The 23,060-nt window shown below is 35.2% G+C and overlaps 1 protein-coding gene across 4 annotated transcripts in view; it reads left to right on the forward strand.

Annotated features, from left to right (window-relative positions):
* Nucleotides 1-23,060, forward strand: part of DIAPH2 (diaphanous related formin 2) — a 737,850-nt gene that overhangs the window by 171,230 nt on the left and 543,560 nt on the right. For all 4 annotated transcript variants that reach the window (XM_051967764.1, XM_051967765.1, XM_051967766.1 and 1 more), the window contains one exon: nt 15,514-15,653. In XM_051967764.1, coding sequence (XP_051823724.1) covers nt 15,514-15,653 — 140 coding nt within the window. The remainder of the gene's footprint in view (nt 1-15,513; nt 15,654-23,060) is intronic.

Genomic DNA, 23,060 nt, shown 5'->3' on the forward strand with positions numbered 1-23,060 from the left:
TTTAGAGGCCATAAATGGCCACAGTCAGTTTTTGAGCAGAGCAGAGATATGATTAGCATCATGTTTCATTAATATCAGAAAGAGATCTAGGTGCATGCTAAATTGGTCACAGGAGAGAGTGCTGCAAACAGAGAGACACCAACTATGAAGCTGTTGGAATAGTCGGTGTGAGGTAATCGTGGCCTAAATCACAATGGCTTTGGAAATGTCCAGTAATAAAATTTAATTGATATATAAATAAATCTTACAACTTTTTACTTTTTTTGCAAACAGTATATTCTTTTGCTACATTTATTTGTTTTATACAATTTGTCAGTGAGTTTATTAAACTTTAAGACACTCTTTAGTTCTTCCTTAGATATATTGGATATTAAGCATGCCTTTGATGACCAGATTCCATTTTGCTAAATCTAGCCTTGATTATAAGTCATGGCTTTTCTAGGTAGTCTAGATGAGGTAAGTTTCTACCTCACTGAAAGCATATAAATTTCCATTTATTGAATAAATTTCTTAACCTTTCATGATATGTGGTGTGGTAGTAGGTCATGTTAATTTAGTCTTTCTCCATCTGGAAATTCTTACATAATCAAGATGAATTCTCCTTCTCAGTATAGCAATATATTTTTCAGAATTCATTATTCCCTTAGTAGACATTAGACTTCTAGGACCACTTGAAATTTTTTAAAAATCCTCAGAACGATTTGTTGGTAAAGATGAAATGCTCAGGCATTCTTGACTCATGTAGACTTCTTTTGGGAAAGAGTTTTATAAAACTTTGAAGGAAAAAGTCAGTTTCCTGAGTGAAAATAACCCTTTGACAATCTTTGGTATTTTTATTCTTCAATTGTCTTGCCGATGCCAGTTTTTCTTCCTAGCTGTGGTTAGTAGTTCTCTGTTTGCTTTCTTCTCCCTTCAAGAAGGCTACCAGGTATTATTTTTCATTTTTCTTTTCTTTTAATTGTGCTTTCTTTTGTAGTTTTGTGAAACTAATCCTTTGCCAAAGTGGCTTTGAATTATATTCAAATATTTTACCATCCCACACCACCAACTTCTGCCATAGGTCTAAAATTCCTCAAAGTAGACATTTTAAGAGGTACCTTTGTATTTCTTTGCAGTGATATCTTTCTTTCAAACTGTAGAATTAAAAATACGACAAAAGCCAGCAATAAAACATGTATGTATGCTTTTAAAGCTAATATTCAACCGATAGAGAGATAAATAAAGGTGAGGCTACCAGGCCGATAGTTCCTCAGTCAGGATTATATGATCGTCATCCTGGAGTCGTAGAAACATCCAGTGATTGCTATGGCAAAGTATAGCCATGACAAATGATTGTTTTAAGTTAGTGGTACACTGGGTAGAGCCCTCGACCTGCAGTTACGAAGACTTGAGTTCAAATGGGATCCTAACACTTACTAGCTGTGAGACCCTGGGCAAATCATTTCACTTTTGTGTGCCTCAGTTTCCTCAGCTATAACATAGGGATAATAATAGTACTACCTTTCAGAGTTGTCATCCTAGCACAGTACTGACGCATAGTAAGTGCCATGTAATTGCTTTTTCATTTCCCTTCCTAAATAAGTCATACACCTCTGTTTAGTGGTAGCTATTTAAGTAGAGTGAAGGAAACAGACTGATGTGAGCAATATTGTGGAGAGACAGTTGATCAGATTGGTAAAGAATTGGATTTTGGGGACGGGGAAGAGGGACAGAGAAGGGTCAGTGATAACTCCCAAACTGTAAACCTAGATGACTAGTAATATTTTTTGGCAGGGGGAGGCAGTTGGGGTTAGGTGACTTGCCCAGGATCACGCGGCTATATGTGTCCGAGGATCGAATTTGAATTAAGGTCCTCCTGACTCCAGGACCAGTACTCTGTCTGCTGCGCCACCTCGGCTACCCCTCGGTGAGCGGTTTTTGAAGCCAGGTAGTGTTTCAGCTGGGAGGTTATAAATTTGAGAGTCAACAGTTTAGAGGTGATAATCCGTGGAAATTGATGAAGTGAACAAGAAACAAATGGTAAGCAGACTAGAGTAAAATACAGAGCCCGACAGGAGATTTCTCTGAAGTCAGCTGGAGATCTAGCAAGAGAGGCTTAAATGGATAACTGGTGTTTGGGTCACTGAGGCTCAGCCTGTTGAAAACTTAGTGTGTCTTCCATCTCTTTCTCCTGTGATGATAGAGAGTAAGGCAGATCCTGCTTGTAGAACAGGTACCAGTTTTTGCTGTGTAGTAAAGAAAGCTGCACTTGTAGCTGAAGGATCTGGGATTTGGTATTTGTGAGCCCTTGGAGAGGGAAGCCTGCTGTAACAACTGGACCGGTGCACTTGGTATCCAGAAGAGTTCCTTTGAACCTAGGAAAAACGTTTACTTTTACTTGAGTTCAGTTCTGCATGGAAAAAAGCAGGGCATTGGATCTGAAGGTCTCCATTGGCTCGTCTGTTTGCAAATCTCGGATGCTATAACGTTTCCTGCCTTGAGCCTTTGGATTTCTGATAGATCGGTTCCGATTTTTGATAATCGGTGAAGAACAAAGTTTTCTTATTAGTGGATTTTTTTGTGGCAAGAACCATGTCTTAGCCACTCCGTGTATCTTATACCGTCTACCCACCACAGTGCCTTCAAGAGGGTAGGTGTCTCATAAAGGTCTAAAAGTTACTAAATGAGTTTTTGTATTGGTACTTGTGAAAATGTACTCTGAGTTTCCAGTTTTCCATATGAGAGTTAAATTTCTTATTCTGAAAGAGTTCCTATTTCCCCCCAAACTACACATTAAAGCAACTTCTTCTTTGTAGAATTTTACCCTGAAGTCTACCAGTTGAGACTATCTGAATGACACATTAATGCTCTTAACTCCAGATGGTGTTGGTTATTTTTTTCTTTCTCTTTGAAGAAATGTGGACTTGGCAGTATACATCTGACTGATGTAGCATAAATTGTTGTTTTTTACGGAAAATAAACATCTACATTAAAAAATCATGAGCTATACTCTTTGCCTTCCAAGACCCTTACTGAATATATTTGTATGCCTGAAAGGCATATAGTCAATTCTGGAAGGAAGTTTATAATGACATTACTAACAAACTGGGCCTAATTATCTTAACATGACTGTTGGGGATAATTAATAACTCCTACATTCTACTTTGGGTGATAGAGAGATGAGAAATGGAAGCTTTTAGGGGGTATATGTGTTAAATTGTGGACTTCTTTGTGTTTTCTTCTCACTGAGAAGCAAATGATCAGCCTACCACATTAAGTGAAAAGTGTCATCTATAAAGTAAGTGTTGTTTTTAAAAAAAATAATTGTTTTATAAAAACAGGATGTTATTTCTGACTTGGAAAAGGATCACTTGTTTCCGGGGGGGGTGGTGGTAAAGTGCTACTAGGCAGGCACACAAATAAAGACATGAATTTAGTTGTGTTGTAGCGTATCTTGGTTATCATTAGGAACTGTAGTTCCTGTGATGGATGGGACGTGGAGCACACATTTGACCAACTGGATGCCTCTAGCCTGGAACACGGGCAAGTTAAAGTGACTTGCCCAGGTTCGTGTCAGAGTTGCAGCTTGATCCCAGTCTTGTTCATTTTCCTGCCTGCTGTATATCCATGATGCCTTGATCATACTATTCTAAAGTTAGTTTGGATAAAGGCTCATCTGGTTGCCCTTTCAGGTTAGGCTAAGGCTTTGAAAAAAACCCAATATTTTCTACTATTTACTGTATATTGTAAAGGGCATTAAAATTTGATACTCTGAGCAGACATAAATTACTTTAAACTGCCACTGAAAGCATAAGGAAACTATAAATGCCATCAATTACATAAGAAGTACCTCTCATCATATCCAGGTATTTTCCATGGATTTATTAGATCTATTCAGATTATGGAAATGAAGACTCTTAATTCCTTTGTCTTTTTCATATATTTTTAGAATTTACTTTGGAATTAGTCATCAATCATTATTAAGTTCTTCAAATGAGTTGAGCCCTTTCCCAGGCTTTGACGATACAGAGAAAGGCCAGAACCTACCCCCTGCCCTCAGGAAGTTTACCTGTCTAGACCTGGTTAGGTTGAGTAGCCTATACTGAGCAAGTGCATGTGTATAGATGTATCTGTCTTGGATGGGCATAGCAAATGGGGATTAGAGCCCATAACTAAATGGGAAAATGGGTACTTTGTCTTTCTATTGTCTTCCTATGTTTGTGTATGTATATGTCTTCTAGATCTAATAGAAACCTGTCCAAGTTATAAAAATGATCGAGACTCATTCTGTTGTTTCTTGGAGGTACAGATTATTTTGCAGAAGTAATCTAATAAATACAAGCAGTGATTATGAAGTTGTGTTGGACAAGAAACTAGAAACCACAGGGACACTTGTATTTTCCTCATTGTTATCAGCTTGAATACAAGGGATGCGGAAGAGAAAAATTAATTTGGAAAGTGAATAGCTGGGTAAGAGCAAATAGTATAAACTCTGAAGGACTTATGAAAACTGCTCTCCATTCCCAGATCAAAAACTGGCATCATTTGAATATAGATCGAAGCATACTTATTAAAAAAATTTATTTTTCTTGAGTTTTTATTTTGGTCCAAGTTTTCTTTAAAACACGAAACGTAAGAATGGGATTTAGTTTTCTGGATTGTGGTTTACAATATAGTTCCTGGTCAGAAATGGAGTATATTCAAGAAAATCTGGAAAGAATGGATTTCTTAGTTGTCTTGGAAATATAATAGAAAGGACTTTAAACTGAAAAAGATGGAAGAAGGATTAAAGAATATACCTGCAATGTTAGATGCTTTAGAGAGAATAAGTGAAGATGGAGATAATCTTGTTTCTTTCTTGTTTTCTTTGTGCTGTAATCACTCATTATTGTACTACATTGTTATTCCTCAGATTCCAAACACTGAAATAACCTATGATTCTCAATTTAGCTGGCTTCCTACCATTTTGATATTTTGTATTATTCCTTTCAGTTTCTTGTGCTTCCTATCCACAAACCTGGTTTATTTAATCTACAAATGTGAATTTGGTGGTGTGATGGGGCCAGCTCAAGCTGACTGGTGAGCTGATTGTTAAATTTTTAGTGTGAGCATTTATATCTAAGAAATCAAAGCCATTAAAAGTTAGGGCTTAAACCATTGCTTGGCCTATTGCATAGACTTCGGAAAAAAAAGTTTTAATAATGCAGGCTAAACCTGAAAGTATGCCATATGCATATTCTCCATAGCCTTTGGTGAGCATTTTCCAGCACATTCCTAAGTGTGATTTTGCTTGGATGATTATCAGTAGGACAGGCCCCTTGGTCACATTTTACAAATTCACAGATAGGTTTACTGCGCTTGTCCTGAGCCACTCTTGTCTGTGTCTTGAAACATTGGCCAAATAGCTGGTTGGAACGGAGGTTGTATAGTTTGAAGCTAACTGTTCTTTTTTTGTTTTTCTGTTAAAACCTTTTATTAATGTTTAACCAAACAAAGGTCACTTCTCAGTGACTTCTCCTCTCTATCCTGTCCCCGTTGAATTTTAGACGTAACAATTAAGGCAAACAAAACAAACCAACATGTTAGCCTTATCTGAAAATGTGTAGTCCCTTTTCTATAGTCTAGGACCTGCCAAGAAGTGCTTCCCCAGTGGATTCCTTTTAGAATGGAATGTTTGCCTTCAGGCTCCTCATAATGTCCTTATAGTGGCCAAAACAGCTGAATTACGTAGTTCAGAAAACAGCAGAAAAATGCAGTATGAATTGTGTATGTGAAAAACATTTCTTCATCATTTGAAATATTTATTTTCGTTTTTCCAATATGTTTAATCAAATATGCCATCATCAGAATTAAGTTATTCTTGACACGGTATATATTATTCATCACACAGTTTCTGAATTTAAGTATATACATCTTTTCATTTATTTTATGAAATTGTATTGTGCAATATCAACTTTATTTTTTTATTTGACTTGAGTTTCATTAAAATGTCTTTCACAATCTAAGATGATCAAGGAGTCAACTTTTGTGTGTCAGGAGAAAACTGGCACTGAAATTTTATATTTTTGAGATATTTAATAATGATGATATGTAAATAATATGGAGAGAAACTGCTACAAAATATTTTTGCATATGTGGATCCATTTCTTCTTTCTTTGCTGTCTTTGGAATATAGACCTAGTAGTGGTATCAGTAGGTCAAAGAATATGTAATTTAATGATTTTGGGGATATAGTTCTTATACTTGTAGTCTCTTATATTTGTTTTCCCACATCTCTATGGGTTATTCATAATTGAATGTTCTTTCAATATTTATTTTGTTTATATTATTATAGCTGTCCTGTGTGTTGTCTCCTTTGTTTTTCTAACTTGGTTTTGTATCACTTCACCCAAGGTCTTCATGTGTTTTTCTAGTTATTATTCAGAAAATTGTTTATGTATAGTAATATTTTATATTATTGTTTCTTATATGCAATAGCAGTTCATAATATAGTCCACTATTTCGCCATTCTTCCCTTGATTGGTATATTCTTTGTTTCTATTTTTTGGCTACTTTTTGGGCATATTTATATCTTTTGTCTTTGACACATTTTAATTACTATATATTTGGCACATTTCTTAATGTTTTAGGCTTGTGAAGTAAGGGTGTTAAGCTGAAAAAGTCATTTAGCCATCTTACTAATCAGCAAAATAAGCTGTGTTTCCTCTACAGCTCTTTATTTGCATTTAGTAGTCAGATATAGTAAGTTATTGATTTCTAAATAAACCCCTTTGGGGATTCAACGTCAGTAAAATCTTTCTAACAGAGAATTCATAAGTGGACTGGGCTTCCTCTCTCATTTTTCTTTAGTTTGTTATCTTTCCTTTTTAATTAGCAAGTATTTCTAAAAAATAAACTGTATTTTCTATTATCCATTCCCTACCTTAACCACAATGAGGACAAAAAACTCTCAGAAAAATTAAGTTTTTATTGCATAGATGTATAGTCTGGTAAAAACAAGTTTCTACTTTAGCTGTGTCTGAAAATCTATGTTCCTTATTTTAAGTTCAACACTTCTCAGGAGGTAAAGTAGTCTGTTTCATCTTTATTATTTTGAACTTGTAGTTTATTGTTGCTCTTTATAACCTTGTCATCATGACATGAAGTGGTCTTCTGGTTTTGCCCACTTCTCTCTGAATCAGTTCTTAGAGGTCTTCCCAGTTTCCTCTGAAATTAAACATTTTATTATTTGTTATGGCATAATATAAAATTCCTTTGCATTCATATACTGTAATTTCCTTTGCCTTTTCCCCATAGGAGATACTCCTATAGTGTCCAATTTTGGTCTGTCACAGAAACAGCTATTATAAATATTTTTGTACATATTAATCCTTTCCCTCTATTTCTTTGATATCTAGGATTACTGGTGGTATAGCTGGGTCAAAGAGTACAGCACTGTTTGGTAGCTTTCTAGGCATTGTTCCAAATTGCTTACCAAAAAGACTAGACCCAATTCAGAGCATCCCCAGTGGTGTGCCATAATGTACCTATTTTCCCATAGCTGGAAAAAAAATCCAATTTTTGTCATTTTCTTCTCTTGTCAGCTTTGCTAGTCTGATTACTATGAGGTGGAACTTCAAAGCTGCTTTAATTTTCATTTCTCTACTTACTGTTGAAATAAAACGTTTTTTTAATATTGATAGCTTGAATTTCTTCCTTTGAAAACTGTTTGTACATATCCTTTGACTATTTATCAAGTGGGGAATGGGTCTTGGTCTCACAAATTTGGATCACTTCCTTTGGGTACGAGAACCTTATCAGAGAAATTGTGGCAAAGATTTGGTTTTGTAATGCTGAAGAAACTGAGCAAGACAGAGGTTAGAGACCAATTCAATAGTTTATTAAATGGGGAGAGATACTAGGACCATATAAATCTTGGTCCCAAGGCTGGACGAGACTATCATCTCAAAGAATCCAACCCCCGAGTACTGAGAAAGCAAGCTTTTTTGTAGTATAACAAGAACAGTGACATAATGGGGGAGGTACCTAGGTGAGGATAACCTAATGGTGGGGGAGGCCCCTAGGATGACACAATGGAGGGAGGTTACTGATATTCTAATGACATCTAAAATGGATAAATCTTTATCCTGTCAAACATTAAGAAGAAATGTCTATAACCTAAAGATATAAAACCTTCATCTCATCAACCATTTAAGAGGGAATGATTATAGTCTGGGGTTTTGAGGCAGAGCAACTGAGGTAGACCTTTATCTCATCAAATATTAAGAGGGGAAAGGTTATAACCTGAGGCAGAGTAACTAAATAGGACAATTGGAGAAACTGGGTCATGACATTAAAAGGGAACTTTGGTACAACAGTTTTCCTTCTCTTCTAATTTTTTTCTGAATTGAATTCATTTGTGTAAAATCTTCTAAATTTTGTATAATCAAAACTTTCCATTTTGTCTCATATGAGACTCTTTTCACATTTTTAGTCTTGAATTCTTTCAGTGTCTGTAAATCTGAAGGGTAATTTCTTTGTTATTTCTCTAACTTGTTTATGATGTGATCTTTTAGTTATGGGAGCTACATATATTTGAAACTTATCTTGGGGTATAGTATGAGGTATTGGTTTAAACCCTGTTTTTGCCAGGTTGCATTTTTCCCAGGAGTTTTTGTCAAATAATGAGTCCTTCTGGAAAATGAAGTCTAGGGTTTATCAAACATTCGGCTTCTCTCTTTGATCCTATGCTGTTCTATTGATCCACCTCTTTCTTTTCTTTAACTGGTACCAAATCACTAAACATTATTGCTTTGTTGTGCAGTTTCAGATTTGGTACTGACTAATAGTCTCCCTTTCTTGCTACCAAAAAACTTTTTTGAGATTCTTCACCTTTTGTTGCTGCATAGGGATTTCATAATTATTTTTTTCTCTGTCTATGTGGAAGAGACTAAAAATATTTTTATTAGGAACTTGGCAAAATATTGAAGTTCATTGCGTGTTTGGATCACACACGCACACACCACATACATATATACTCATGTATAAAGAGAGGTGGATTTATATACATATATTGTCACTGTGGATCGATAGCTAAAGAGTTGGCTTCTAGTGTTCTGCGGCATAATATTTAGTTTCTAAATTGTATAAGTCTCTTGTTTTTCCTCTTGCTGCCTCATTTTGGGTCATTTTTTTCTTATTGAATATCTATCACACTGGCACATAAGTAGGGGATTAGGGAGTAAATGAAATTTAAGCTGGTCAATTTTATACATTGACACTTACTGAAAAGGTTAGATGTTGAGGGAGAAACTAAAAAAAGCAAGTGATTTTGTTGGGATTGACTTCAGGCTTCATTTACATAGAACAGTCTTATCTCTTATGCCCATGAATAAGCAATTTATTTTTTAAAACATTTGTTCTTAATAGTATTTTTTCCAATTATATATAAAGATAGTTTTCAACATTCAATTTTTAGAAGATTTTTGAGCTCCACGTTTTTCCCTTTCCTTATCTTTCCTTCACCTTCCCCTAAGATAGAAAGCAATCTGATATAAGTTACATATGTACAATCATGTTATACATTTTTTCACATTAGTCATGTTGTAAAAGAAGACTCAGAACAAAAGGGAAAAACCATGAGAAAGAAAGAACAAAAAAAACCCAAAAAAGGGAAAATAATTTTTGCACTGCGTTCAGACTCCATAGTTCTTTCCCTGGATGCGAATAGCATTTTCCATCCTAAGTCTATTGGAATTTTCTTGGATCACTGAATGGCTGAAAAGAGCTAAATCTGTCATAATTGGTCATCGCACAGTTTCTGTGTGCAATATTCTGGTTTTTGCTCTCTTCCCTCAGCGTCGGTTCACGTAAATCTTTCCAGGCTTTTTCAAAATCGGCCTGCTCATCATATCTTAGAGAACTATACTAGTATGCCATTACGTTCTTATACCACAACTTGTTCACTCACTCCTCAGTTGATGGGCAAGCACTTAATTCCCAACTCAAAAGGAGTAGACTTTTAACTTTTATTTAGCGTAACTGCTAAATATTAAAAGATATGCTAGGATGGACTGAAGAGCAGGGAAAGCATTGGATTGCTTACTTGATGAAAATTTCAAGTAGAAAGATATGGAGTATGTTGATTCATCTTTCTTTACTTTGCTAATGATGCCCACGACATTATTGTAGCCTCTTTCTTCACTTGGACTGCAGGGAAGTAGAGGTGGCTCACTTTTTTCAGGAAATATTTACCAGATTTGATGGCTTCATGGTAAGTGTTGTGCTAGTTTTGGGGGAGGGGGTTAAAGAGGCTCCTGTTCATGATGACAACTTTCTTGGTGCACTATGTATTTGACTCAACCAACAAACAGGCAAGAGCTCTTTGCGTATCGTGTTTTCACATGATACCTCATTCTTTCCTGTGCCCTCCTGTAAGACTTCCCTAGGCCTCATAGGGCTAACAGTGTTAGCAGGTGTCTCTCTATTTTATGTCAATTTGAAAATAATAGAACAAAATTATGTCTGATGTGTTTTTCATAGAATTGCATATGCTTTTAACATGTGCAGATTTTTAATATATGAGATTCCTTTTGGGAGGATGCATTTTAAAGCTAAATTTTCTTTTACCAAATAATGACTATTTAAACAATTTAAACTAACACATTCAAGGGGTTATTATTTTGTTAAATACCTTTTAGTTAATTTTGGGAGAAGAAATAGCTGAGGTTTCTGAATATGAAGGCTTTCATTCAGTTATAAATTTATATTTACAGTAGAGGACTATGTTTTTGCTCAGAATAATTCATTCTTGAATCAGAAGTAATCCAAACTTCAGAGCTCTGCTTCCAGGAGAATATTGTTTGTTTTTATAGAATCTGCCATTAACGTACTGAGTCAGGAATTAAGTTAATCAAAAAGGATTACTTAATTGACCCCAAATACCTTTAGGTTCTTTGTGTATTATAATGTAAAAGTATAAATATTATTATGCTGACAAATACCTTTAGCCTAATAATTTTCAAATTATGGAATAGCTTCAAATTAGGGTAGCTTTTTGTTCAACTACCTTTGGAATAGCATGATATACACAGATTGCTAACTTTGTCTGCATTATTTTTTAAAGATCAAATGGGCACAGTGGTAATTTTCATTAATCTCATACAGAGCAGCTAATTAAAATTTCCATTATTATCCATCCATTATCTAGTTGTTTCCTTTGTTCAGTATCAGAAGAGGATGTTAATAATAAGCCATTCTTGTATTATAGCCCTGTTAAAAATAGCTAGATTTTAATTTGTCATATTCCTTTGCTTTTAGGTGAATTTAAAAATATCATCTCTAACCTTATTGATTAAGCTCCCAATCCCTTGATTTTTGTAATAGAGGTTTAACAATTCTATATTATAATATATATTTGATAATGGAAGGTAGTAAAGCAGTATAAGCTTATTGCACATTGGAGTACTTATGGGATCCATTCCAAGGTCTGTTGCAGAATAGTTGTGAGGTCTTGAATAAATCATTGTGATGTTGTGGGCTTTTGTTTCCTCCTTTGTATGACTGAATAAAACTTAACGTTTCTTAAGTCCTGTGTAGCATGTATGTCTTCTGATATGTGATCTACTAAAAATGTTTCAAATCCACCATTCTGTACAACTCACTGACCCCTGTTCTCATCCTGCCTTCTGCCTGGGTTAAGAAATAGATTTGTTCCTCTGTGGCTGTGGGAATGTGTGAAATTGACGGTACAGGTTAATAAGTCATCATTAATGCTCATCATCTTTTCCATCTTTGGCTGCTCATATAGTAAAAAGAGGAAGAGAACTTTGGGCTTCGAGTCAGAGGGGACCTTAGTTTAAAATTGTGCTTCTGCTACACGTGGAGCCTTAAAGAATTAATTTAATTTATTTAAATTTTCAGTTTTTTCAGCAGTAAAATTGGGGTTAGGCTAGATGATCTCTAAGACTCCTTTCGGATCTCAATCTGATATATGATATGTTAGTGGCTATGAAACAAAATGTGGACTTTAGGAGAAATGGCATCACAGTAGAATCCTGGATATACCCTTGAGCTCTGTAGGTGGATCCTCTAGGTTCCATCTTGGGCTTGTTTTATAACCTTGCCATTTGTGACTTTCTTCAGCTTCCAGGATTTTTATTTCCATATAGCTGATTTGCAGATCTATCTAGGCAGCTCATATCTTCCTCCCATTTACCCCCACCCCCACCCCCATCCCAGCCTCTGTCATATAGCATCAGCTGCCTATTGAGTATTTCAAGCTAGATATCCTGGAGACATCTCAAGTTCAGCATGTCTAAAAGAGAGCTCATTATTTTCCCTTCAAGCCCAATCTTCTTCCAAACTTTCTTAATTCTCTCTAAAGTAATACCATTTTTCTGGTCTCTTAGGTTCATAAAGACGTCAGTGTTTTTTGGTTCTTCATTATCCTTCATGACTGAGCCGTTGACAGATCTTTCTGTGTCTACATCTGGTGCATTTGTTTAGTTCTCTCTACACACATAGTTGGCCTTTTATTTTAAACCCTTGTCATTGCTCATTTAGACTTTTTTTGGTCATCTAAAATGTATTTGAAAAGTATTATTCTGAACTTGATAAACATTATCACAATGGTCTTTTCCATATGTAAGTGTATGGCAAATATGACATGGATTCCCACTCCTTTTGGGAGTGTCTTGCTCAACTATTCTGCACTCATGCTGGCTTGTGTGGATTTTCTAGTATGGGAAACCTTTCCCTTATGATGAAACTCAAGAAATAAATCCATCAGATATGATCCCAACAGTCTTTATTCAATCTTCCCATGGTTCCCAGATAATTGTCTAACTTAAATTTTTTTCAGTTACATAAACTTTAACTTTCTAAAAATTATGTTGTTTGTTTCTTTGGGTTGTTTTAAAGCAGCTACGTGGCTCAATGGCTAGAACACTAGATTTCAGGTCAGGAACACCTGAGTTCCATTCTGGTCCTAGACAGATCGCTTAACCTCTGTTTGCCTCAATTTCCTCCTCTATAAAAATGGGGTTTTTGTGAGGATCAGTTGAGATAATATATGTAAAGTGCTTAGTAAACCTGACAGACTGTATGGACCACAATGCCCAGCAGCTCTCATTACTTCTTTGGGTACCCCGTCTCCAAAGAGATCCTCATAGTGTATTGATTTCAAATGTAGTTCTCCCACTGCTTCTCAGAAAAGTATGTATTACGCCTCATGTTTTGTCTTATGGCCCATTTTTCCTCACAAGTGTTTTTTTTTTTTTTTTTTAATCATTTTTCTTTATACAAATACTCCTTTTCTTCCTCCTTCAGCAATCAAATGGTCCCATATGAAAGGGTCAGTACATTACATAAAGAACAGAAAAAGATTGTGTGAAAACTATAAATCTCTTATGGACAACTTTTAAAAAGAATATAATAAATTTGACATTGTAGTTATCAAGTTGTCTTGCTTGTCTTTATCTCTCTATGAATTCCCTTCTGCTCTTTTCTTATCTGTTTTTAAACTTTCATTGAAATTCTTTTCTCTTTTTTTGTGTCTGTCACTATACCCCTTCAAAAAAACCCCACCAAATAACAAAGATCAAAGTCTTCTCATGTAACAAATTGCATATCCTCAAGACAAACGAATACACAATTGAGCTTGTCTTCAAAATGGTTTCCTATTCTGCACCTTTAGACCATCAACTCTGGGTTAAGATGTTGGCATCGTAATTTGCTATAATTTTCTGGAGTCATGATTGATTAGTGCATTCATCTGAATTCTTAATTCCCTTTATAGTGTTATGGTCATTTGTTACTTTATTGTCCCATTCTGCTCACTTTACTCTATATCAGTGTGTAACAAGTTTTGAAAGTTTTTCTGTATTGTGTCTATTTTATTAGTTTAAAACAAAGACAGCCCCTGGTTTTTATCTCTCCACTTAATGATATTTCTTTATTCACTTTTGTTCACCTGGTAGTGGGTGAGTCCCTTAAGTTTGAGGAGTGCAACTATTCTGGCACTGGGGTTTTATGTCCATGAAGTCACAGCAGCCACTTAAGGGCCATTTTCTATCAGGGTTTGCCTCCGTCGTGTACTGAATGTTATTCTGCAGTTCTCCTCCCCTACTACCCCCTCTCCGGACAAGTCAGACTTAAAACTGTTTGAGGGCAGGTGCTGATTCATTCTTGTTTGCTTGCTTCTGTGTCCCCGGTGTCCCTAGCCCCATGTATGCTGCTTAGTAAGTCTGGACAATGATCTCGTATGTTTTTTTTTCAGGGAGCTTAGGGCCTCTATATTAAATTTCCAGCTGCTCAAGGGGATTAATTGTCCTGGTTTCAAACCAGATTAGTAGATGTGGCTTCTGCCAAACTGGATGGGAATGTGCCTTTTTGGAATTCCTTCTTTGTTAATGTTTTCCTTGCTTCCATTTTTATATTTTGTATTTACTTTGTAAGTACATATAAGAAGAAAGGAAGGAAATAAACAGTCAGGCAACTCCTATGTTCTAGGTTCTATGATAAACACTTTACAGATAAATGTTCTCTTATTTGTTCCAACAGTCCTGTGAGAGAGATGCTATTATGGTACCCATTTTACAGTTGGGGAAATTGAGGTCGACAGAAATTAAGTGATGTGTTGAGGAATATACAGCTAATAAGTCTCTTAGGCTGGATTTCAACTCAGGTCTCCCTGACTCCCAGCTTAGCCTTTTCTCCACTGTATCTCCTAGCTGCCTGTGTGTACATATGTAGATATAATGTATGTGTCTATCTACACCTCAGCCTCCATCTAGTCTATATCATTAGAATCTATATGTCTTTATCTACACATTTATTGTGTAACATCTGTGTACATGATGGTGGTCCTCTCTAGACTCTCAAGGTCCTTGAAGTTAAATATTGTTTTAGTGTTTCTTTTTTATCTCAGCACCCATCACAATGCTGTGCACAGAGTTAACGTATAATAAATTTTGTTTGAGTTGGAACGTTTGCTTTTGGCTTTTTAAATTTTTAGGTGGTTTGTTACTTTCGATAAATCACCTTGATTTCTGGCATATTTAAATGAATGCATTTGGCCTGTATATAATGTTTTATACTAATTCCATTTTATTCTCTGTATCTTATTGAATGATCCTGGAAATCTCTTAACCTACAAAAAGAATAAGATAGACTATCCTGAAGAAGCGACAGACTAATCTTAAACCTGGATTTGTTCATCCAAGTGTTTTCGAGACTATATTGTCACTTTAGAGACTATATTGTCACTTTATGTAGACTAGGTGTCCACATTCCCTGTCAGACTGTAAACATTATCCATGATTTTCCCCTTGAAATGTAGTGATTAGGATGTTCTCAGGCATATAACATCACCAGACTGTATTAAATAGTCAACATTCCCAAAATATGCCTTAAAAACCTGCTCTGTATATACCTAGCATTCTCTGTCACCACTTGATGAAGTAACATAATCATATGCATAAAGTATTTCTTGTTTTGTTCTAGTAATTTATTTTTTACTCTTGCCTAAAATAGTATGTCTCTTTGCCTTTGTAGGGAGGACTGAAAAATAGCAAGCATGAATGTACCCTATCTTCCCAAGAATATGTCCATGAATTACGGTCTGGTATCTCAGAAGAAAAACTTCTTAACTGCCTAGAATCTCTGAGGGTGTCTTTAACCAGCAATCCTGTCAGGTATGTCCTTCACATTTTCAAAAATAAGTTTTTATAATTCTAAATATTGATATTACATAGATGTGTTTTTAGATGTTGTTGATTTTCATATCATTTGAACAGCATGAGTTATTAATCTAGAAACTGATAATAGTAAAGACCTTTCGATATTGATTTAAGAATCAAGCAAATGAAATTATGTTTTGCCTTTTTAAAATAACATATATAAATATGTAAATTCAGTTAAAATTTTGAATTATATGAAGATTTTGTTTATTGTTGACAGTTTAAAAATGAGTAGAAGTTTAATTTCTAGAATAATTTCCAAAATAATTTAACATTGTTTTTGGTATGATAATATAGTTAAGTGTTTGTTCTTTCATTCCATTGATGATTATTGAATTTTTTTTCTATGATAACCTTATTGGTCATCAACAAAAACAAACATCGAAAAAGACCCTTAGTCTTTAGTCAGATGTCTCCCAAAGAAGGCACTCACAGCAACAAATAAGCTTGTTCTCTTGTCCTTCAGCTCACCATTGCAGAGCCCATTTTTCTTCTTTGTTTTGCTTTCCTTTTTTCTTTTCTGTAGTTTTAGTCAGTGCACATGTAATGTTGGTCCTTCTGATCGCACTCAGCCTCTCCTCAGGAGTCAAGCGATCATAAATTGAGAACTGAAAGTGACCTCAGAGGTCATCTTGTCCAACCTTCACATTGTGTATGTAGTTGAAGAAAGTTGAGGTCCGGGGATATGAAATGCCTGCCAGGCTCCCATAAAGTGTTCCTAATAATTAGTCTTGTGCTACTTTATCTTCTTCATGTTTATCATGTTTAGTAGTACGGCAATCAATTACATGATATTCAATAATTTTGCCCAATTATTGGACATATTGGTTGTTTTCTTACTCATACAGTATCTTAAATTAATATGTCTGTGTATACACATCCTTCTCCTCCTTTTTTATGATGGTTCTGACACGGAGTTCCAGCAATTGAATTGCTGGATTGAAATATATGTCTAATTTTGTTCTATCTCCCAGCACATGCTTGCAGCAGCACTTCAGAGCTCAAGTAGGCTAGCCAGGCAGAGCTCTGGTTGTACAACCAGTCAGATTATGATTCAGTGCATGGGGGATCCCAGTTATGGAAATGCTTTTTCCATTGGTTCAGAAATAGCAACCATTTTATACCTTTTCCTTTTGTCCGATTCTTGCTCATCTTCTTCCCTAGGATCAACATAGAGAATTTCAATAACCATCCAGGAAGCATGTGCTTAATCTGTCAATATCTACACCTACCGTTGTGATACTGGACTCTTGCTTTCACTTTAATTATGAGCCCACCTCTTTTTCCCACAGAATCTACTTGATGTTACATTATATATGGAAGTCGTCATTGCTAATATGTTCCATTTGTTGCTTTTTGTGACATTCATAGTAGAAGCAGACACTTGGCTCAGTAGATTGAGTTTGGGGCCTGGGGTCTGGAAGAAATCTGAATTTAAATCCATTCTCAGACACTAGATAGATGATACTGGGCAAGGTTTGTCTCCTTTTCCTCATTTCTTAAATGGGGATAATAACAATAGCAACTTCTCGGGACTGTTGTGACAGTCAAGTAACATAATAAGGTGCTTAGCACAGTGCCTGGCACTTAGTAGGTGCTATTTAAATTTTATCTATGATTGTTGTTATTTCATTGAAAATTGATTCCCAGCCATAGAGCATTAGGGTTCAAAAGAAGAATTTTAATGTCAGGGAGCCATTTTGAATCACTGAAAGTGCTGCAGGTCAATGAGAAAAAAAATTACATCAAACAAGTTGATTTTAAATAGTAAATCTTTAAGAATCTTTGCTAAAGATGATAATTTGTATAGTATTCCTGATGCATTCCTGATATATTTGATTTTCACGTCATCATAAGAGTTACTAACATGAATCTCAATTCGTTTAAAAGTTCTTTGAGTCTCTAATGGCTAGACAGCCTGTATTTATTTAATAAATCTATTTTAAGTCTCCCTCTCCCCACTCCCCACCCCCGGGTTCAGATCCTCTCAATGGACTGACATCTGCAGGTCAATGTCTATGTGATCCTGTAGGTTTTTCTCTGAATTGAAGAGATTTCAAGATTCTTTTTGAGATGATGGTAGAGAGATGAGGCAGGTGACCTTGCACAGCCCTTCCTTCACTTAAATCCAACTCACTTGCATGATGTGGCTTCATCTCTCTGATAGCATGGTCTTCTTTGAGAATGTAGGACTGATCACACAACAAGAGAGATGAACTTTACGTGAAAGAAAACAAACAGAAATCAGCTAGCAGAGAATTTGGATTGAGAATTCCCTGTATGCCAAAGCTTAATTAAAAAAACCCCCACCAACAGTATTGTTATTTATACCTTTTGCTTTTTCATCATCAAAATTTCCTCAAGCTTTGCACTCCCAACCTCCCAAAGAGCTATTCCTTACAATCAATAACATTTTTAAACAGAAAAAAAATAAGAGGGAAAAAAACAACAACAACAAAACTAAGTACATTGGGAAAAGTTGAAAATATGTGGAAGGTAGTCCACTTGTGGACCTCTCACCTTTCACAAAGCGTGCGATGGAAAGGGGGCGAATCATGCTCATTTGTAAATTTATAATGTTCAAAGTGACTGTGACACTATAAATGGAAGGAACGACCACAACCAACCAAAAGCTCAGTCTTACAGATTTTGTAGCTAGATATTTCAACCAAAGTTCTTTTTAAAATTATTCAATGGTATTTTATTTTTCCAAATAGGTGTAGTTTTCAACATTCATTTTTATAAAACTTTGTGGCCCGAATTTTTCTCCCTCCTTTTCTTACCCTCCTCCCTAAGATAGCAAACCATGTGATGATATAGGTTAAATATGTGCAGTTGTTTTAATCACATATATTTGTCTTGTTGTGTTAGAAAAATTAGACCAAAAGAAAAAAAAGCACAAGAAAGAAAACAAAGAAAAAGGTGAAAATACTATGCTTTGATTCACATTCAGTGTCCATAGTTTTCTGTCTGGATGTAGATGGCATTTTCGATCACAAGTCTATTGGAAATGCTTTGAATCCTAATCTCATTTTTTGAGAAGAGCCAAGTCCATCACAGTTGATTATCCCATAATTTTGTTGGTACTGTGTACAGTGTTCTCCTGGTTCTGCTCACTTCCCTCAGCATCGGTTCATGTAGTAAAGTTCTTAATAACTGCATCTACTTAAATTAGAATGAGCTCACTGAATATTTATAATGTGTTCCCCTTCATTGGAAGCTTTCAGTAAGCCTACAGCTATATTGTGGTATGCTGTAGAAGGAATTACTTTTCAGCTGTGTGTTGGACCATACTTTTTTTTTTTTTTTTGCCACTGAGGTGGCAAAAAAATCACTCAAATAATTTATTTTAACAAGTAGAAAAATTTACATTTAGTTATGTATGGATATTATAGATTTTATTTTTTATGAATTAAATAGACTAAAAAGAACAATTCCATCTACTCAGCATAACAAAAAAGGTTATATAGGAAACTATGAATTTCCATTTTATGTTACTTCCCTTAAACAATTAAATCCCACATTTTCAAAACTGTCCTGCTAGTCTGTGATTCCTTCTTCTTCTTCTTCTTCTTCTTTTTTTTTTTTTTTTGTGATTTCTTCTGAATCCTTTCTTTTTCTTTATTTCAATTACTTTTGGGTGAATAGTATTACTTTTTTTAATTCCCCTTTTTCCAACCCTGCCCCCAATTAAACACCAAAAAAAAGAAAGGGGAAAACACCTTTGTAACAAATAAATGACTTTAATTCCCCTGGTCAAAAAGTTGTCTTTTTGAGTCTTGTGCCTGATTTCTTGGTCAGGAATTGAGTCACATGCATCATCATACATCCTTTGCACATGTGGTTGGTCATTGAATTTATCAGAGTTGAGTTTTCCAAAGTTGTTTTTCTTGTATAATTGTTTGCTTGATTCTCTTCACTTCACTTTGCATCAGTTCATACTACCCTCCTTTCTCTGAGATTTTCTCTTTGGTCATATTTTATATCTTAGTAATAGTCCATTACATTCACATTATAAAATTTGTTTGGCCATTTTTCTAATGACTTGCATCCTCATACATTATAGTTTTTTCTCCTCTTTTTTCTCCTTCTGTTTTCATCCTTCTCTTTTGTTTGCAGCTGTTATACCTCTCCTCATCCATCACCACTTTTTTCTGTTGAATTTGATATATTTCTATACCAAACTATTGGTGTTCATTTCTCTTTTTTCCATTTCAGATAAGAGAAGTTCACCTGATGCCTATTCTCCCCATCCCTTCTTCTTTGTATATTATGAAAAATAGCATTTTCCACTCCTTTGTCCCCCTTTTCTACATTACTGTAGTCTTTCTTTTATTTTCCATTCTTTTTCCTTTCTTGAATCCCTCAGAACAGAACCACTTTACCCCTAATTGTTTTCCTTCTTTAACTTCTTCAGTACCTGTTGAAACTCAAGGGATAATTTTTCACCTCCATCCCTTAAATTGTTAATATTGTATTAGCACACTGTCCCTCATTGATGTGTTCAAGGTAGCAATTTCAAGTTCCAAATGATTTGCTTGAAGTTTAGCACCAGATGATGAAACTGATGTAGGCACCAAATGTTGGGGTTCAATCATGTGAAGAATTCATAATGGCCATTCTCTTTGCCAAAAGGTAGGTTTATTTAGAAGAGGTTCCCGACAAAATGAAGAGAAACAATAGATACTGGAGTGGTAAATATGAAATAGAGTTGAAAGAGGATATAACTAGACACCAAAGTGGTTTTAACAATTACCAATATAAAAAACAAGTTCCTTAGTGGAACTCACAATTAATCACAGAAAAAGGGTACATTCCATAAGGTGGGAGTATGCCCTTAACTGACAGGCTAAATCGACAGAGGAATTTAATACCCTAAAAGAGTTAGTTAGCTGTAAGATGGACAAAGGCACCATAAAGCATGATGGAGAGATAAGAGGAAAGATAACACGAGGCAGAATGCCATGGCGGGATTAATCCAAAGAAGTTGAGCAAAGACAGTGTGGGCCATGGCCAGATTTATATGGGAAACTTAACCTCAGGGGTTTGAAAGAACTTGGATTTCTGACTGGACATAGCAAGGTGGGACTACCCATGACCTCCACAGAGGGTGTAAGGTTAAACTGATTGCCATCAGGGCCCTTCCCTGCTTGACTCAAGGAGTAATTTTATCAGTACTTCATGCTCTATCTGCCAGCTCCACCCAGTAGCTCAGGACTTAGTAACCCAGGACTTCTTCACTTGTACTTGTTATGATCAACTTAACATAATTGATTTCTTTTGATTCTTGGTTTGCTTTTCAAAGTTCCTATTTATTAATATTATTAATATATTTTATTATTAGATTTAATTATTAAATTTTATTATTTTTTATTTTTATTTTTTTTTTTTTTTGTATCCTCAGACACTTAACATAATGTTTGGCACATTATAGACACTTAATAAACACTCTTTGGTTTGACCATCAAACAACTGTTTGTTATTACTCCTTGTGATGACCTCTTTTAGGTCCTGTGTAGGATTCAAGAATTTTTGTGTATGTGAAATTCTGAGTAAATTTTTCAAACCTGATTCCTGGAGTAGAAGATACTCCAGACTTTTACTATGTGTGTCCTTAGACTGACTTTCTTAGATGCTTATCTTATTTTCAAAGTTACTTGACATAGGAAGCTTTTTGATTTGTAATTTTTTGCCATTTTGGTCTAAGCCACCATGAAGGGGGCTATTGTAATAATTATTAAAACTTTAAAAGCGTTTTTCTTAAAAAAAATTCTTCAATAGGCAATATTCATCAGTAGCAAATATTTTATTTGATAGAGTTTTGTTATCTAATGTAATGGTATCGATGAGATAAATTGGGAAGGCTTATGCTGTTAGATCTGAGAGTCACAGGGTCCCAGTCTGGTTTGTCATGAGAGAGGAAATAAAGGGTTTGAAAATGAATGAAAAGATTTGTTTGCCTTTGTTTTTCTTTACCATGAGATTTGTTTATATTGAAAAAGATATATAATTGTTATCGCAGCAGGCAGGCAGTTCACTAACACCTATTGTTAACCTTGGAACTCCATTAATAATCAACCTTTTCCTGACAATATGTTGATAAAAATTGCTGTTTGCTTTCCTATACTTATAGTTCATTTATTGGTTTACTTCAAGGTAATTGGTTAAGTGAGATAGAATAAAATCCTTGAGAATTTATGTAAAAGATTTCCCTTTTTATCATAAAGGAATAGAGAAGCTTACTTTTAGGACAATCCCATTTTCCTAAAATGAAATGACAATCTGATCTGAGGAAAAAGAAAATGTCTACCCAAGTTTGCATTTTCAGAGAATACAAATGTGTTCTATTCTATCTCATTTTTGCCCTTTGGCATTTTCATTTAATCTACTTTCTAGATGCACACTTTCATTCTGTTGTTTCAAAAACAAAAACAACTCAGAATAGTTGTACTTTCTTATTTTTTTTCTGCTCTTCAGTATCATATTTATCAAGGTTGGGCATATGTGCCATTTCTGCCCTCTCCCCGTCCCCCCTTTATGGAAAATTACCTTTGGAATGAATTCACATTATGTATTGTGAAGATGGCCTTGTTTAGGATTTGTTGAATGGGGAGAAGTCTTAATGAACATATTTGAATGAAAAAAATAAATTTAAAACCATTTATTAGATGCTTACTCTGTATTAGACACTGTTCTTAGGACTGTGTATATAAATAATAAAGGAACAAAGCACATCACTGCCCTGAAGGAGGACTACATATACATGGACATGGTGACCACGGAGAGATGTTTTGCTCTGGGAACATTGAAAGGTATTAGTAGAGATACCTTTCTGATCTCTAAGTACTTTGAAGCTATACAAAATGTTTTCAGTCTGGAGCTAAATATGCCCTTGGCGATATCATCTTCTAAGGGAAAAGAAGCCTCAAAACCAATATCACCAAGTGAATAGGTTACAGTCACTAGGGAAAGTCTGAGAAATCTGACACTAACAGTAGTTTGTACTTTTGTTTTATTTCTCTGACTCTTTCTATTAACAATTCCCACCATTTTTTTGACTCAAAAAGCACATTTATTTTTGCCTTTCAGTGCAGTATCTTGCTTTTTTATCCAAGTTAATGTTACTTTATTAGGAATATGTTATCTAGTAATTCTGCTCAACCAAAGTGATATTCTGTATACTGTGAGTACTGTGAAAATCATGTGAATGTTGAAATGAGATGGTAGGGTTCACCCATTCACTGTCTTTAAATGCAAGTTCTGCGGAGGCATCGTGGAATCAGAGCAAGGGGCCACAAGGGCTACGGGCCATTTCAGTGTGTGAATTCCGGGGCTGGAGGGAGTTTCCAGTTTCAAGGTCTC

This window comes from Antechinus flavipes, chromosome X (genome assembly GCF_016432865.1).
Source record: "Antechinus flavipes isolate AdamAnt ecotype Samford, QLD, Australia chromosome X, AdamAnt_v2, whole genome shotgun sequence".
Classification (NCBI taxonomy): domain Eukaryota; kingdom Metazoa; phylum Chordata; class Mammalia; order Dasyuromorphia; family Dasyuridae; genus Antechinus; species Antechinus flavipes.